At 47.2% G+C, this 14345-nt stretch overlaps 2 protein-coding genes across 2 annotated transcripts; one reads left to right on the forward strand and one right to left on the reverse strand.

The window, feature by feature from the left end:
- Positions 1-298: 298 nt before the first annotated feature.
- LOC103653970 (putative pentatricopeptide repeat-containing protein) lies at positions 299-2698 on the forward strand. The gene is given in 1 exon segment (XM_008680796.3): positions 299-2698. A coding segment is annotated over 1 exon segment (2079 nt). The 5' UTR covers positions 299-507; the 3' UTR covers positions 2587-2698.
- Positions 2699-10324: 7626 nt separating this feature from the next.
- Positions 10325-13204, reverse strand: LOC100193142 (Dof zinc finger protein DOF2.1). Its single transcript, NM_001138300.1, has 3 exons — positions 12877-13204; positions 12622-12718; positions 10325-11444 (listed from the first exon to the last, which is right to left on the reverse strand). Exons 2-3 carry the CDS (start codon positions 12676-12678, stop codon positions 10608-10610), a joined length of 894 nt encoding a protein of 297 aa, NP_001131772.1. The 5' UTR covers positions 12679-12718; positions 12877-13204; the 3' UTR covers positions 10325-10607.
- Positions 13205-14345: the final 1141 nt, after the last annotated feature.

Below are 14345 nucleotides of genomic sequence, written 5' to 3' on the forward strand. Positions count from 1 at the left end.
GGGCTGACAGTGGAAGGGGCAGTGGCGAAAGGAGCGGGCGAAGGCGGAGGAGGCCTAGAGCGTGCTCATGGTAGCTGAGCACAGGAGAAGAGGGACGGTGTGGGAGAGAAGTGGAGAACACGGAACCGTTCAGGCGCTCACAGCTCTATTGGATGAATGTTTCGGTTCCGCGATCAACTTGGCCACGCGTCGACACGGTGATGGCTGTAAGCCCGCGGAATGCGGACAAAGCTTCAAAAGGGGTCAAGTTTTAAGAAAGTAGATTAGATAAAGACTCCTATAGCCGCTTCACTCTTTTTTTTTTCGCTAGAAACCGAACATTATTCACAGAATAGAAAACAATCCGTCCTTAGCTGCGTGCATCTCCTCGCCGGTGGCCCTCGCGGCAAGGCTGGCGGCGGCTCCGACGGCGTCACGAAGCGGGCAGCAGCTCCGGCACCACGGTGGACTACCGATAACCGGCGTCGGCAACTGGCTGACGTTGGGTGTTTTCCGGCCGTCGCATCCATGCAACCGCTCCAAAAGCTTCTAGAAGCCGCTGCCGCCACCTCTACCCCTCTCGCCGCCGCGCATCTCCACGCTAACATTCTCCGCTCGGGCCTCCTCCACTCTTCGCACCACCTGACCGCGCACGTCCTCGCGTGCTACCCTCCGGGCCTCGCCCGCGACCTGTTCGACGAAATCCGCAGCCCGACGCCGCGCCTCGCCAACGCGCTCCTCCGCGCCCACATCCGCGCGCGGCAGTGGCGCGCCGCTATCCTCCTTGGTCAGCGGCTCCGAGTGCGCCGGGACGGCTTCACTCTCTCGCTCCTGCTGAGGGCCTGCACCGCGCTCCCCTCGCTCACCCATGGCCGCGCCGTGCACGCGGCCGCCGTACGCTCTTGCACCGCGTCTGAAGACGCCTTTGTCGCCACAGCGATCGTGCAGATGTACTCCAGGTGTGGAGACATGGCTGGGGCCATCAACGCGTATGGCATGCTTGAGAAGCCGGACATTGTGCTCAGGACGTCTGTGGTAACCGGCTACGAGCAGAACGGAATGGCCGAGGAAGCACTGGAGTTCTTTGCAAGGAACGTTGTTGGTCAGGGCGTTTTGGTGACACCAGTCACACTTGTGAGTGTGATGTCGGCAGCAGCACAGTTGGGGCATGTCCGGAAGGGACAGGCGTGCCACGCTTATGTTGTCAGAAACAGCTTGAGCTATGATCTAGCTTTAGTAAATGCTGTTCTCGGCTTTTATGTGAAAATTGGTGATTTACAGGCATCTATGAGGTTATTTGAGGGCATGACAGATAGGGATGTGATCACTTGGAGCTGCATGATCAAAGGGTATGTGCAACACGGAGACGCACACACAGGGTTCAGAATGTACAGGGAGATGGTTAAGGCACGTGTCCAGCCCAATTCAGTGACTTTAGTGAGTGTTCTGCAGGCTTGTGCGCTAGTTGTCGATGCTGAGGAAGGTAAGCGACTTCACCGTGTTGCTGTCAGCATAGGTTGTGAGCTTGAGCTGGGTGTAGCGACGGCTTTGGTTGATATGTACATGAAGTGCTCATGTCATGAGGAGGCAATGCGCTTATTTCATCGGATGCCAAAGAAAGATGTGGTTGCTTGGGCTGCTGTCATTGGTGGCCTCACACAAAATGAACTCCCTGGTGAATCCCTCCATTCGTTCAAATGCATGTTGTTGAATGATCATGTTCCTGATGCCGTCACGATGGTGAAGGTACTTGCTGCATGCTCAGAATTTGGAGGTAATCGCCTAGCCATTTGTCTCCATGGCTATTTAGTTAGAAATGGTTTCAATAATAATGCATTTGTAGCTGCTGCCCTTCTTGATTTGTATTCAAAATGTGGAGACTTAGATAGCGCTGTTAGGGTATTTGAAGGTACTACAGAAAAAGATATTGTGGTGTGGGGCTCAATGATTGCTGGTTATGGAGCCCACGGCCTTGGTCAAGAAGCTGTTGCGTTGTACCAAAGGATGATTGCCTCATCAATTCAACCCAACAATGTGACGTTTCTGTCAGTGTTATCAGCATGCAGCCACTCTGGCCTGGTTCAGGAAGGAATACAAATTTTTGATAGCATGACTCAAGTTTTTGGAGTCGTGCCAAATGCCGAGCATCAAAGTGCTATGGTTGATCTCCTTGGCCGGGCTGGTGAACTGCAAGAGGCTATAAGAGTCATTCGTGATATGGATGGAAGAGCTGTTGCCCATACTTGGTGTGCCTTACTTGCTGCATGCAGAAAACACAACAACACTAAGATGAGCGAAGTAGCAGCAAAGAATCTGCTCAAGCTGGATCCTGACCATGTTGGCTACTACAATCTCTTGACAAATTTATATGCATTTGATGAGAAGTGGGAGAATGTAAAGGACACAAGGGACATGGTGAAGGGTAGAGATCTGCGTAAAGTGGCAGGTTACAGTTCAGTTGAGGTCACTAACTAAGTGCACACTTTCATTGCTGGGGAGAGGACTCACCAAGATTGGGATAATATATGTACATTGCTCTGTGATGTGTCACGAAGGTCAAGAAGCGGGGACAGCTCCTTTCATGTAGACACTGGCTTAGCATTCTAGGATTTAGCTGACTGCTCTTCTTTGAATTGAAATTGATACTTGATGTACCTCAATTGTTGCCGAACTTCTAGAAGAAACCTGGTGGGAAAAAGGAGGGCAGACCCGGTGCAGGAGGCTCTCACATGAGTGGGCCCACAGAAGGGATAAACCGAGGCAACCCTTCCCCCATAAATGTGGAGAGGCTGCTTCAAACCCGCGGCTGGTGACTCAATTAAACAGCTCTCACCACTGCACCAAACCTACCCTTTAGAAGAAACCTGGCGAGTTTTGTTCCTAAAGAAGGTTTGGTCATTTCAGAGTTCTACAACCTGCAGATTTTGTAGCCTGTAGGCAGGTAGCTTATTGAAGTACTTGTACAGGTCTTATTATAAGCAATTGGATGGTGTCTGGAATCTTCATTGATGATTCTCTGTATAAATTACTAGTTTTTAAGGAACCAAAAAGCTATAAGCCTCCAGATTTTGCTAAACATTCATGTTAAAGTTACTGGCATCGTCAACATTCTAATAAGTGCAACTATCAATAGCTAACATTGCCTTCCCAATGGAATGCTGATGGATGTCCTTGTATTGTGTGTAGGAAATATGCCCATAGTTACTGCAACTGTCTTTTGTCTCTACTATGTATGATATATCACATGCAATGAGCAGGTTTTGAATCTGCTACCAATTTTCAGTGATTACATTATATCTGTGTTGTGAAATGTGGTCTTACATTTCATGACTCATTATATGAAAGTGTGCAGAGTACATCAGCGCTATTCCAAAGCAAAGCTACCTCCTCTAGCGTAATGGTTAAGGTTTCCGAGTAGCACCTCTTGGTCTCGGGTTCCATTTTCCTTGGGGAAGCGAATTTCAGGCTTGGTTAAAAAAATCCACTATTTGTGCCCCGTCCATTCTTGGTTTACGTCCTGCGCACCACCCGGGTTCAGAGGTTTTCTTGGACGGGACCATGTTTCAGTCTTTTCTTAACATATGAGGAATAAAAATGTATAAGCGGAAAAATCATAGCAGCAAACAGAAAGAAAATCATATTCATTCTCAAGTGTATCGTGCAAAGACTTGAAATCTTCAATAAAAGGATGATTAACACAACGTTTGACCTTTTTCAATATTCATAATTTGCTTTGATGGAGCCCAGGTACAATAAAGGCTAGCTCATATGATCGACAACCTTGTGAAGTGTTGTTTACTGCACTTTTTATGAATTTTCTTCCTGATGGCATATCTTATAGATGCTACTTAAGTACATATACATATAAAAAAATTAGCTATCAAGTAAACATTTCGTGACAAATACAAGGGCTTAGAACTTTGATGTCACCTTTTTTATCTCCATGGAGATAACCTGCCACTTGTATACAACAAAAATCATTCTCCAGGTATTTGCACCAAACATATTGTTGAGCACCAAAATTGCATGCTGGCCAGACAGTCCATGGTGGTGGCGCGGACGGTTCATGCGTGAACAGAAGCAGTTAGAGTTTCTGGTTTCTTGCGGGATTTATTAGCAAAATCCGTGGGATTTGTTTGGGAGCCGACTTGTAACGGGTCCAAACCTCCCCCTTATATAGATGAAAAGATACGACCAATTGAACCCCCACAATCGATCTAATCAAATATATTTACCAATTTTATCTTATTTGCACTATTCGTTCCATTCCTTAGTAGTAGGAGTAATCTAGCCCTAGCATTAGTCTTCCTCGACCTATTTCTTCACCTCTCTTTGGCTCGACATCGTCTAGAAACGTCTTGGGTTGCCTGCCGACCCCAAGACAACTCATGGATCTCTCCTACCCGACGGGGTCCCTCCTAGGAGGCAAGATTCAGATTCATGCGAAGGAGAAGGCCATGCGCCATCGTGATCGTCCGAGCCCTAGACGTGGACCGTCTAGAAGCACGAAGGGAAGGAGCCGCTCCTACAGTGAGGTCGTGGACCGTCCGGCCCAGGGCCGCAAACCGTCCTCATTCCCGCAGAGAGCACCGCCATGTAGTACATTTTAGTGCTTGGTACCATATCGCCGCCAACACATATCATGGATGTCAGAGGACAAGAAGAAAGCAACATACCTAGTCATTCCCAGCAAAGTAATTACCAGGAGTAAGAAAAGCATATAGTGGCATTCCTTGCTACAGAAGTAGATCACTCACATAAGAAATGTGAGAGCACCTAGAGGGGGGTGAATAGGTGATCCTACAAAAATCAACTCTAAATAACATAAACTTGGTTTATAATGAGTGTTAGTGAGAACTAAAACCAAGTTGGTATGAGTAGAGAGATAGAGAGAGGACTCTTCTCTTGACTGCTCCTTTAAGATGTGTATTAAACTTAGGAGCAATATTGTAAGAGAGTAGATAACTCAAGAAGATAGTAATCATGATAAATAAAGAGACAAGTGATACAACGATTTTTACCGTGGTTTGCCTAATGCTTACTCCATGTTGTGGTGACCTCCTTAGGTCAAGGGTTGCATTCAACCCCTCTCAAGTGATCCAAAGATCAAACTTGAGTGCCACAATATCTTCCTTATATCAACAATCTCGTTGTGAGGAATCTCCACAAACTGGAGTCTCTCACGCCTTACACAATTGTTTGCAATCAAAATGAAGGATGGGAGTAGAAACACACACACAAGAACACAATCGCATCAACAACACGCACACAAGCCAAGAAGAGAGTGCAAGAATCAAAACGACAGAGTCACAACTCAAGATCGCGCTCAAATCTATCTCTAATGAATCAACAACGTGGTCACAGAGTCTCAAAGTTGTAGTGTGCTCAAAGTGTGCTTGTATATTGCTCTATGGCGCCTAGCGGGTCCTTTTATAGCCCTAAGGGGCCTAGGAGCCGTTGGAGCCCCATTTGGAAGGCCCTAGTTGCCTTCTGTCTGCAGGTGCACCGGACAGTCTGGTGCACCCGCGGATAGAAGGAAACCAGGGCCTTCCAAATGGAGTTCCAACAGCTCCTAGGTCCCTTAGGGCTATAAAAGACCCCTTAGGCGCCATGGAGAAGTAGACAAGCACACCTTGAGCATTCTACAACTCCAAGACTCCGCAAACACGTTGTTGATTCATTAGAGAGAGATTTTAGCACGCTCTTGAGATGTGAATCTTTCGTTTTTGAAAGGGAAATAGGGTTTAACCTTTTCCTGTAAATAATTTTGGTGGTTGAATGTCCAACACAAATAATTGGACTAACTAGTTTGCTCTAGATTATATATTCCACAGGTGCATAAAGGTTCAACACAAACCAATAAAAGATCAAAGTTAGGGTTCAAAAAGAAAGGAGCAAAGAAACCCAAAGTGCCCTGGTCTGGCGCACCGGACTGTCCGGTGTGCCACCGGACAGTGTCCGGTGCACCAGGACCGTACAACTCCAAACTAGCCACCTTCAGGTTTCTCAGGCTGCGCTCCGCTATAATTCACCGGACTGTCTGATGTGCCACCGGACTGTCCGGTGCACCAGCGGAGCAACGACTACCAGCACAGCGGTCGACTGCAACGGACACCTGCGAACGCTACAGTGCGCGCAGAAGTCAAAGAAACCGTCAGAGGGGCACCGGACAGTGAACAGTACCTGTCCGGTGCCACTAGAAGACAAAGCTCCAACGGTCGAAAGCACTCGAACCCTAACGGTTGGGTGACGTGGCTGGCGCACCGGACTGTCCGGTGCGCCCATCGACAACAGCCCCTCACCAACGGTTATTTGGTGGTTGAGGGCTATAAATACCCCTAACCACCTCCACTCCAACCATCCAAGCATCCATCACACTTCATTCAATACAAGAGCAAAGTGCAACACTCCAAGACACAAATCAAAGCCACTGATCCAATCAAAGTCCCCAATTCAATTCTAGTGCTTTAGGACTTGTGAGAGAATCGTTCTTGTGTTTCTTTGTTGCTCTTGTCGCTTGGTTGGCTTTCTTCTTTTTCTCATTCTTATTCTCAAAGCCTTACAAGCGAAGCAAGAGACACCAATCGTGTGGTGGTCCTTGCGGGGTCTAAGTGACCCGGGAAATCAAGGAAGAAAGCTTACTCGGTCTAAGTGACCGTTTGAGAGAGGGAAATGGTTGAATGAGACCCGGTCTTTGTGACCACCTCAACGAGGACTAGGTTCTTTAGAACCAAACCTCAGTAAAACAAATCATCGTGTCCATCCGCTTTATTTCTTAGTTGATTTGTTTTCCCCTCTCTCCCGGACTTGACATTTGTTCTAACGTTAACCCCGGCTTGTAGTGTGTTTAAAGTTGTAAATTTCAGTTTCCGCCTATCCACCCCCTCTAGGCGACTTTCAATTTTCATTCATGCGCTCTCTTCTTCGCTTGTGTGTGTGTTGTTTCTGTGATTGTATTCTTGTGTGTGTTTCTACTTCCCTCCTTACTCCGGTTTTGATTGAGATCATTTGTGTAAGGCGTAAGAGACTCCAATTTATGGAGATTACTCACAACCGGAAATTGATATAACAAAGACAACTGTGATACTCAAGTTTGATCTTTGGATCATTTGAGAGGGGTTGAGTGCAACCCTTTACCTAAGGAGGTCACCACAATGTGGAGTAGGCATTGGTCGAACCACGGGATAAAATTGTTGTGTCTCTTGTCCATTTACTTTATTGCGATTATCGTCTTCTTTAGTTCTCGTATTCTATTCAAATTATAAATCTTGTGAGATATACATTAAAGATTAAATTTAATACAAGTCCTACGTGAATAAACAATTAATACTAGGTCTTACATTGATTTTATAAATCATGTTAGATATACATTAAAGATTAACTTTAATATAAGTCATACCTTAGTTAGAGATCATCTTCCATTAAAATTATAATTATAAACATATTACCTTGATTGGTTAGATTAATCAACTATACATAAATAAATATCTAATTACAAAAATATGTGACATGACATAGTTATTGATGTTATTGCGTAGTAAATGTTTATACGGAGCTAACGCAACTCAAACAGGTCAAATCAGAGTTAAAACATATGAGATATGGATTAAACAAGTTTCTAGGTTATTTAGAATTAATTTTATACATAAAAATAGCTTCCAGGGGTTTATTTGAAAATTCTAAGGACCGAACTGTATTAAAAAAATCAATCTCGAGGTTTCCTATGTAAAACAAAGTGGCGGGTTATTTTTGAAACACTATGGGGTCTCTTTTGTAAATCTGGCTCGGCGAAAGGGGTATCCCCGATTCCCAGCCATTAGATCTAGTTCTACGGCGCAGATTAGGTCCCATGATGATATGAACCTGTACAAAATCTCGTCCATCGGATCACCTATCCTCGTCCTAGATCTAATGACACCGGGTAGTGTTTGGTTGAGGAGCCAAGTAGAACGGAGCCGTTCCATCCCTGATTCTAGGAACGGAGCCACTCTGTTCTGTGTTTGGTAATCTGGAACGGAGCGGCTCTGTTTTTTGTTTGGTTCTAGAGTGAAGTAGAACGAATCGACTCTATCATACGTTTGGCATATTTATACCACTATAATATATATAATTATATTAAATATAACACTATATATTAAGTTTGGCATCGTGCGTCTTTGTTTATTTATATATATATATATATATATATATATATATATATATATATATATATATATATATATATATATATATATATATATATATCGCGCGAGAGGCATGCAAGCCACGACCGGCGTCGTGCGTTTGCTGAGCGCTCGGGTCCGGCTATTTTTTTGGAGCCCAGAGATTCAGCATCTTGAGAGAATATTCCTATAATAGAGTGGCTCCGTTCCACTTTGATTCGAACCAAACAGTCTCAGTACTAGAACAGAGCGGTTCGATTCTACTATACTCTGGAACCAAACACTACATTCGAACCATTGATCAAGCAGTCAACGCCCTAGAGTTACCTAGTCGAATCATTTTCCCTCGCCCAGGTCAAGCAGCACGGTGGCGCTTGCGCCCGCACGGCAGGGGATCGTCGGAGCCCCGCGATCACGCGCCCTAAGAACTCTTAACTTCGCTCTACCGGTGCTAGATGGTGGCACGACAACGATGAATTTAGAGAAGAGGCCCTCACCGACGATTACGTTGTGAAGTGGCACGCCCGCAGCGAGGAGCGGAACCCACGACGGCGGTGAGGTACGGCGAGCAATCGCTGACGGCGCGGCAACCCTATCGTTCCCAGACTTTGCCACCAATTTTCCACGATCGCAGCGAAGGTCCAGGGTTGTGTCCATGGTCAAATTGGTCGTGGGCGAGAGGATCACCAGCGACGGTGGTCGGGGTCCCTCCTTGCGAGCTCTCGGGTTGTGGCGTTCTCCCGCGATGAAGATGGCTAGGGGGTGCGAGGGCACGATACTTATTCGCCGCACCCCACATCCTAACAACCCTCATGAAATTGGGACAAACCGAGCTGGCACGGTGCATGCGACGGAGGCATCGATGGCCAGTTTTGTAGTGTTCCTACCCCGGGAAGAGAAACAGTGGAAGGGGCTGGGTCCCACCCGTCAGCGAGACGAGGGCAGGCGCGCGTGTGGGGAACCAAGGCTGAGTTACTACTTCTGGGCCCCATGTGGCAGTGGAGACAGAGGTGTGGCTGGTCCTTGGGTCCATGTGTCAGCGCGATATGGATGAAGGTTGGGCTGGCGGGTAGGAAAACGAGTGGGAAGCGGGACGGGGCTAGGGTTTTGGCCGAGGGCGCGGGTGAGGCTTCTCTTTTTTTCTATTTTGTTTTCTATTTCAGTTTTCAACCTAAATTCGAAATTCCAAACCATAGTTTGAATATTAAACTTCAAAATGCACAAGCACAATAAACTCCAGCATGAAAAGTAAATTTCTCTATTAATTAATTATTTATCTTTATATGCATGCAAATGTTTTTAAATAGATAATTCTTACACCTTAAGATAGTTATTTCAAGGAAATAATTTCTAGTGTATATCCCTTTATAAAGTGATGATTTAACTTAAATTATTAGGGAGTACTTAGTTTTGAACCAATAAATTACTTAGTGCCTATAGGGATCCTTTTCATTTAATCTTTTATTGTAAGCATTTTTTCTGTTATAATTTCAAAGGTAATTACTATCAAAATTGTATTCTAAAAATAACATTTAGAGAGTTTCACTAGGTTTCCAACAATAAGATTGTGAGATGTTACAATTTTAATTAGTCCTAGCCTTTCTTCAGTTCTTCCCCTACTGTTTTGTTTTTTTCGACACTCAGCAAATGTCATTTTACACTTGGCAAAGTCTTTGCCGAGTGTTACACTCGGCAAAGAATAATCGGTAAACATTTTATCGATAAATGGTTCTTTGCTAAGTATTTTTTTCAGGCAATCGGCAAAGAAAAACACTCGGCAAATTAAGAATCACAAAAACCCAACAAAATACACGACAAAGAAGCGCTATGCCTAGTGTCAAAAAAACACTCGACAAAGAAACTCTTTGCCGAATGTTAAAAAACATCCGAGAAAAAACTATTTGCCGAGTGTTAAAAATAAAACACTCGACAAAGATTTTTTTGCCGAGTGTTTTTTTACCAGGTGTTTTTTTGCAACCAAAATAAAACACTCGGCAAATTATTTGGAACTCGACAAAGAGCCGAATTTCGGTAGGTTGTGTCTCTTATGTCTCTATCATAGACGCCTGCTATTTTGCTAGAACTTGCGAAAGAAATGTGACTAGCAAGGTTGTTTTATTGTGTGCAGTGAGTCGGTTTTATGGTAAATGTTTTAGATCGCCATAATGAAATATCAGCAAAATATTCGTCCCAAGCTCTCTAAGTTCTATTTATGCATGGTTCCATAATCCGTAGTTCAATACATAGATAAAACGTAATGTTGAACTTTGAAGTGGCAACAGAGACGTCATATCTGAAATGACGAGTAGCAAGTACCAAGAAACAAAAGGGCGAAAGGAAACAGAAGATGAAAACAGGCAAAAACAACAAGAAAAGCAAGCACTCCTACGTAGTCATTCGTACTGGTTAAATCCATTAGCATACAACGCAAGCATGTAGTGGAAGAGGCACGTTTTCGCCAGCATCTTAGATGGCCGCCGAGGAGCCATGGTGCTGGTGCGCGCCGCGGAGCATGCCGCTCCACAGGCCCAGCGCGCCCAGCGAGCTGAGGGCGCTCTCCGGCGCGCGGCTTGTCTCGCTGTACCAGTCCAGCGACAGCGTCCTCTCCGTCGCCGCCGCCTTCACCTCCATCGATTCCTGCTCAGCACGTAGCCCGAACGGGAGCCCCTGCAGCTGCAGGTGCTCGCCCAGGTCGGCCGCGTACCGGAGCGAACTCAGCGCGTAGCACTCGCCGCCGCCTGGGATGCCCAGCATGCCCGCCCCAGCGAAGTGCGCCTCGGAGCTCGCGCCATCCAACGAGCCAGCGGCGGCGCCACCGGAACCCGCGAGGATCGGGTCGTACTTCCAGTCCAGAAGGCCGAGGCTGCAGAGCGGGTCGGCCGCGGCGGCGGGGGACGGCGGCGGCGGCAGCTGCACGCCGGAGAAGGACAGGTGGAGGCCCGTCTCCGCCACGTGCCGTGGCTGCATCGGCGTCGCGGCGGGATGCTTCTTGGCGCTGGCTCGCTTGTTCTTGCGGCATCCCCCACCGACCGGGACGTTGCGGAGCGAGCCGCCCTTGGTCCAGTAGCGGCGGCACGTCTTGCAGAAGTAGCGCGGCTGCGAGAGGCTGTAGTTGTTGTAGTAGCAGAACTTGGTGTGCGTCGACTCGCACCGGGGGCACTTGAGCGGCTGGTCGTGCTGCGGGCGCAGACGCCGGTGATCCGCCGCCGCGGCGTGCATGGGCGGCCTAGGGCATGCGATCAGTTCCGCTGACGGTGAGGACGACGATCCGCCCATCCCAGGCTCCTCGGGGACGACGATGCCCTGAAAAGCACGAGACCACGTTTGTTGCATAGTGATCGCAAATCATGATGAGCCGTGCAGTGACAGAATGGAAGCCTCGGAATGCGTGAAAGAGGTGCGTGCAAAAAGATCCAGAGATTATTATGGTTTTCATGATGGAGGCATCATGTAGATCAGAGTTTCTAGATCTCTGATCTGCCAATGGTGAATCCGTAGCTTTTGAAATCACGTTGGTCAGTCTCTGTTGCCTGGCCGCCACACATCTGATCCTTTGCGCGCGCGTAGTTTCGTTTTTTTATTGATTTCTTATGCATTATGCAGGCACTTCCTATAAACTCGTACTAGATAGAATTGTCAGTGAGATTACATAAAATCTTGTGCTCGTTCATCATGTCCGCCATGGCGCCATCATGTATTTGAAGAATGGTCTCATCGTGCTGCTAGGTAACATCTGGTCTAATTAAGCTTGAAAACACATAACATGATAAGAACATCGTCTACCGTTCATACATATATGTGCTTATTACTTACTAGTTATCATTAACAAAAAATAGTGTTTTCCCTAATAAAATTATGGTAAAATATCGACAAGTATATTTATTCACGTTGTTCTTTTCACGTGTTATGTCGACAGTCAAAGAGATCGATATACACGGCTTTTGCAGTGTTCTAAAGTTAAAGCCATGTAGATCAGATGTACTTGTTCAGATCTCTCTTTATCTCTCTTGTTGCTTTTGCTTGCAATTAATATATGGGTAAGAATCTGACGGTAGTGCAGGTGCAGTACACTTTATTATACTGTTTATGTGGTTGTTTCCTTTGTGTTTTTCGACATATTTGTGAGCAATAATCCTTCCAGAGTTTCATCGGTTAGTTTCTTTGTTGGTTTAAGTAAGATATAACGATCCTTGTGGACCTATTAATTGGATATCTCCTGTGATCGATCATAGTAGTTTCATAAAGGTTATTATTACGATCTCACTGCCTTTGATCAGATTAAGTCTACACTAATAAACAACCATTATTGTAGAGAGAGCAGAGACATACAACTTAGTAGTACGTTATGACAAAAAAACAACAGATAATTAAAGAGATATATAGCGCAGAGATCAACAAAGAGAGGAGCTAGTGAGCTGCCAGAAAGGAATTATATATGTTAGTACAAGAACCCAGGTATGTGGTCACGGTATATACGTACCTTGAGCCAGTCGGAGTCCATGCAGATGTGCATCGTCGGCGGTGCCCCGGCCATCATCGTCGGTCGATCACCAGCAGCAATATGATCTGACTACGACCTAGCAACGAGCAGCGACGATCAAGGTGTGTTCTACTTCTCTGCTGCCAAACAGATCAACGAGCAAACACGCAAAACCTAGCTACGACACACACCAAAAGAAATACGTATAAACACACAGCTGGTAGCTAGTAGCTACTACTTGATTGATTACCCTACCTGATCATATTATAGAGCACTAACTGAAATTCCTTCTTGCCGCTGGTGCCTGCCTTGTTGTCGATCGACGAACTGGAAGGTACGCAGCGAGGACGGTACGTCGGAGGAGACGATAGATGCACCGATCGAGCGACGCGCGATCGATTTGCAGCGGCAAACAAACCGGAAGGCCGGGCGATCGATTTGCAGAGGAAGAAGAGAGGATGGATGGATGGATGGTGGTGCCGGCGGCTGCTGGTGAGGAGATGTGAATAAGAAGGGGAGGAAAAGTTGCGCGCCCGAACCCAACCCCAACTCCCACACCGGAGTGATTAGCAGGCGGGTTTTGGTGATAGATCGAGAGCGAGGAAGGAACTGAGGAACGCAGCAGTAGTACTGGTACGACAGAAGCGCTAGCAGGCGGCAGCAGCAGGCAGCAGCGTGCCGGGCGGTGCCGGTGCGTGGCTGCGTGCATGTTGCTGGGCTCCGCGCACCACGGGCCGGGGCTGGCCCACGGTGTCGGGGCCAGCAGCGCCCGGCAGCGTGGCGGACTGGAGCGCGGTGAGTGGACAGTGGAGACACGTCCGGCAGGAGGGGAGACTAGGAGAGGAGAGGATGGGAGGAGAGAGAGAGAGACGGAGGCCGGAAGAGTGAAAGGCGGGCGGCCTAGCTCGTCGCGTCGGCTTCCGCGCTGCCGGCGGTCCCCGCAGCTGGGTTCCTTGAGGCCCGCGCGGCCCCCGCCGCCAGTTCGCATCCCGAGGCGTGCGCGGTTGTCGTCGGCCGGGCCCGTCCGTCTCCGTCCTGGTTCGGCGGCCATCCATGATCCATCCCTTCACTTCACCAGCCTACCCCTACGCTACTGGCTGGCTGGCTGCTCACCATCCACAGGCCAGTGGCTATTGATCGGCTGTGCGCGCGTGTGCGTGGCGTGCTGGTCCAATTTATTTCTTCATTTATTTTGTTACAAAAAAATGACAGTGATATACATAACATTTGTTTATGCTCTTAATATGTCATGGAATTTTTTTAGAGAGAGAAAAAAATGTATATTCTAGCTACTTAGTAGGATAAAGAGAGGTACTGTAGTAGCTCTCTCTAGTGGATCAGAATACTTGATGCGTCACCGTTACGAGACGGCAGAATGTCAGTTTGAGCAAATACGCTAGCCGCCTAGCCGGAAAGGCAGAGTGACGTGGCTTGGATTGTGGTGATGCGTAGCCAGGACGACACCACTCCGGCCACGTGGAATATTTCGGTCCCAGTGAGGAAAGGCCAGAGACGAGAAAACCGACCGAAAAAAGCGCACTCCAACTGGGCCCATGCGTCTTGACCGGATCGCTGCTTCGACCGTCGTCGGCGGCGGCGACATTGAGATATGCGCCGTAGTTCCAAAAAGTACGTACGGCGAAAACGGATTCCTAGTCTATGTACGTAGTACGGAGTACAGTACGTATGTATGGCGGCGGGCGTTATGGGTGAGATTTTTTTTC

The sequence above is a fragment of the Zea mays genome, chromosome 4 (assembly GCF_902167145.1).
Source record: "Zea mays cultivar B73 chromosome 4, Zm-B73-REFERENCE-NAM-5.0, whole genome shotgun sequence".
Taxonomy (NCBI): Eukaryota; Viridiplantae; Streptophyta; class Magnoliopsida; order Poales; family Poaceae; genus Zea; species Zea mays.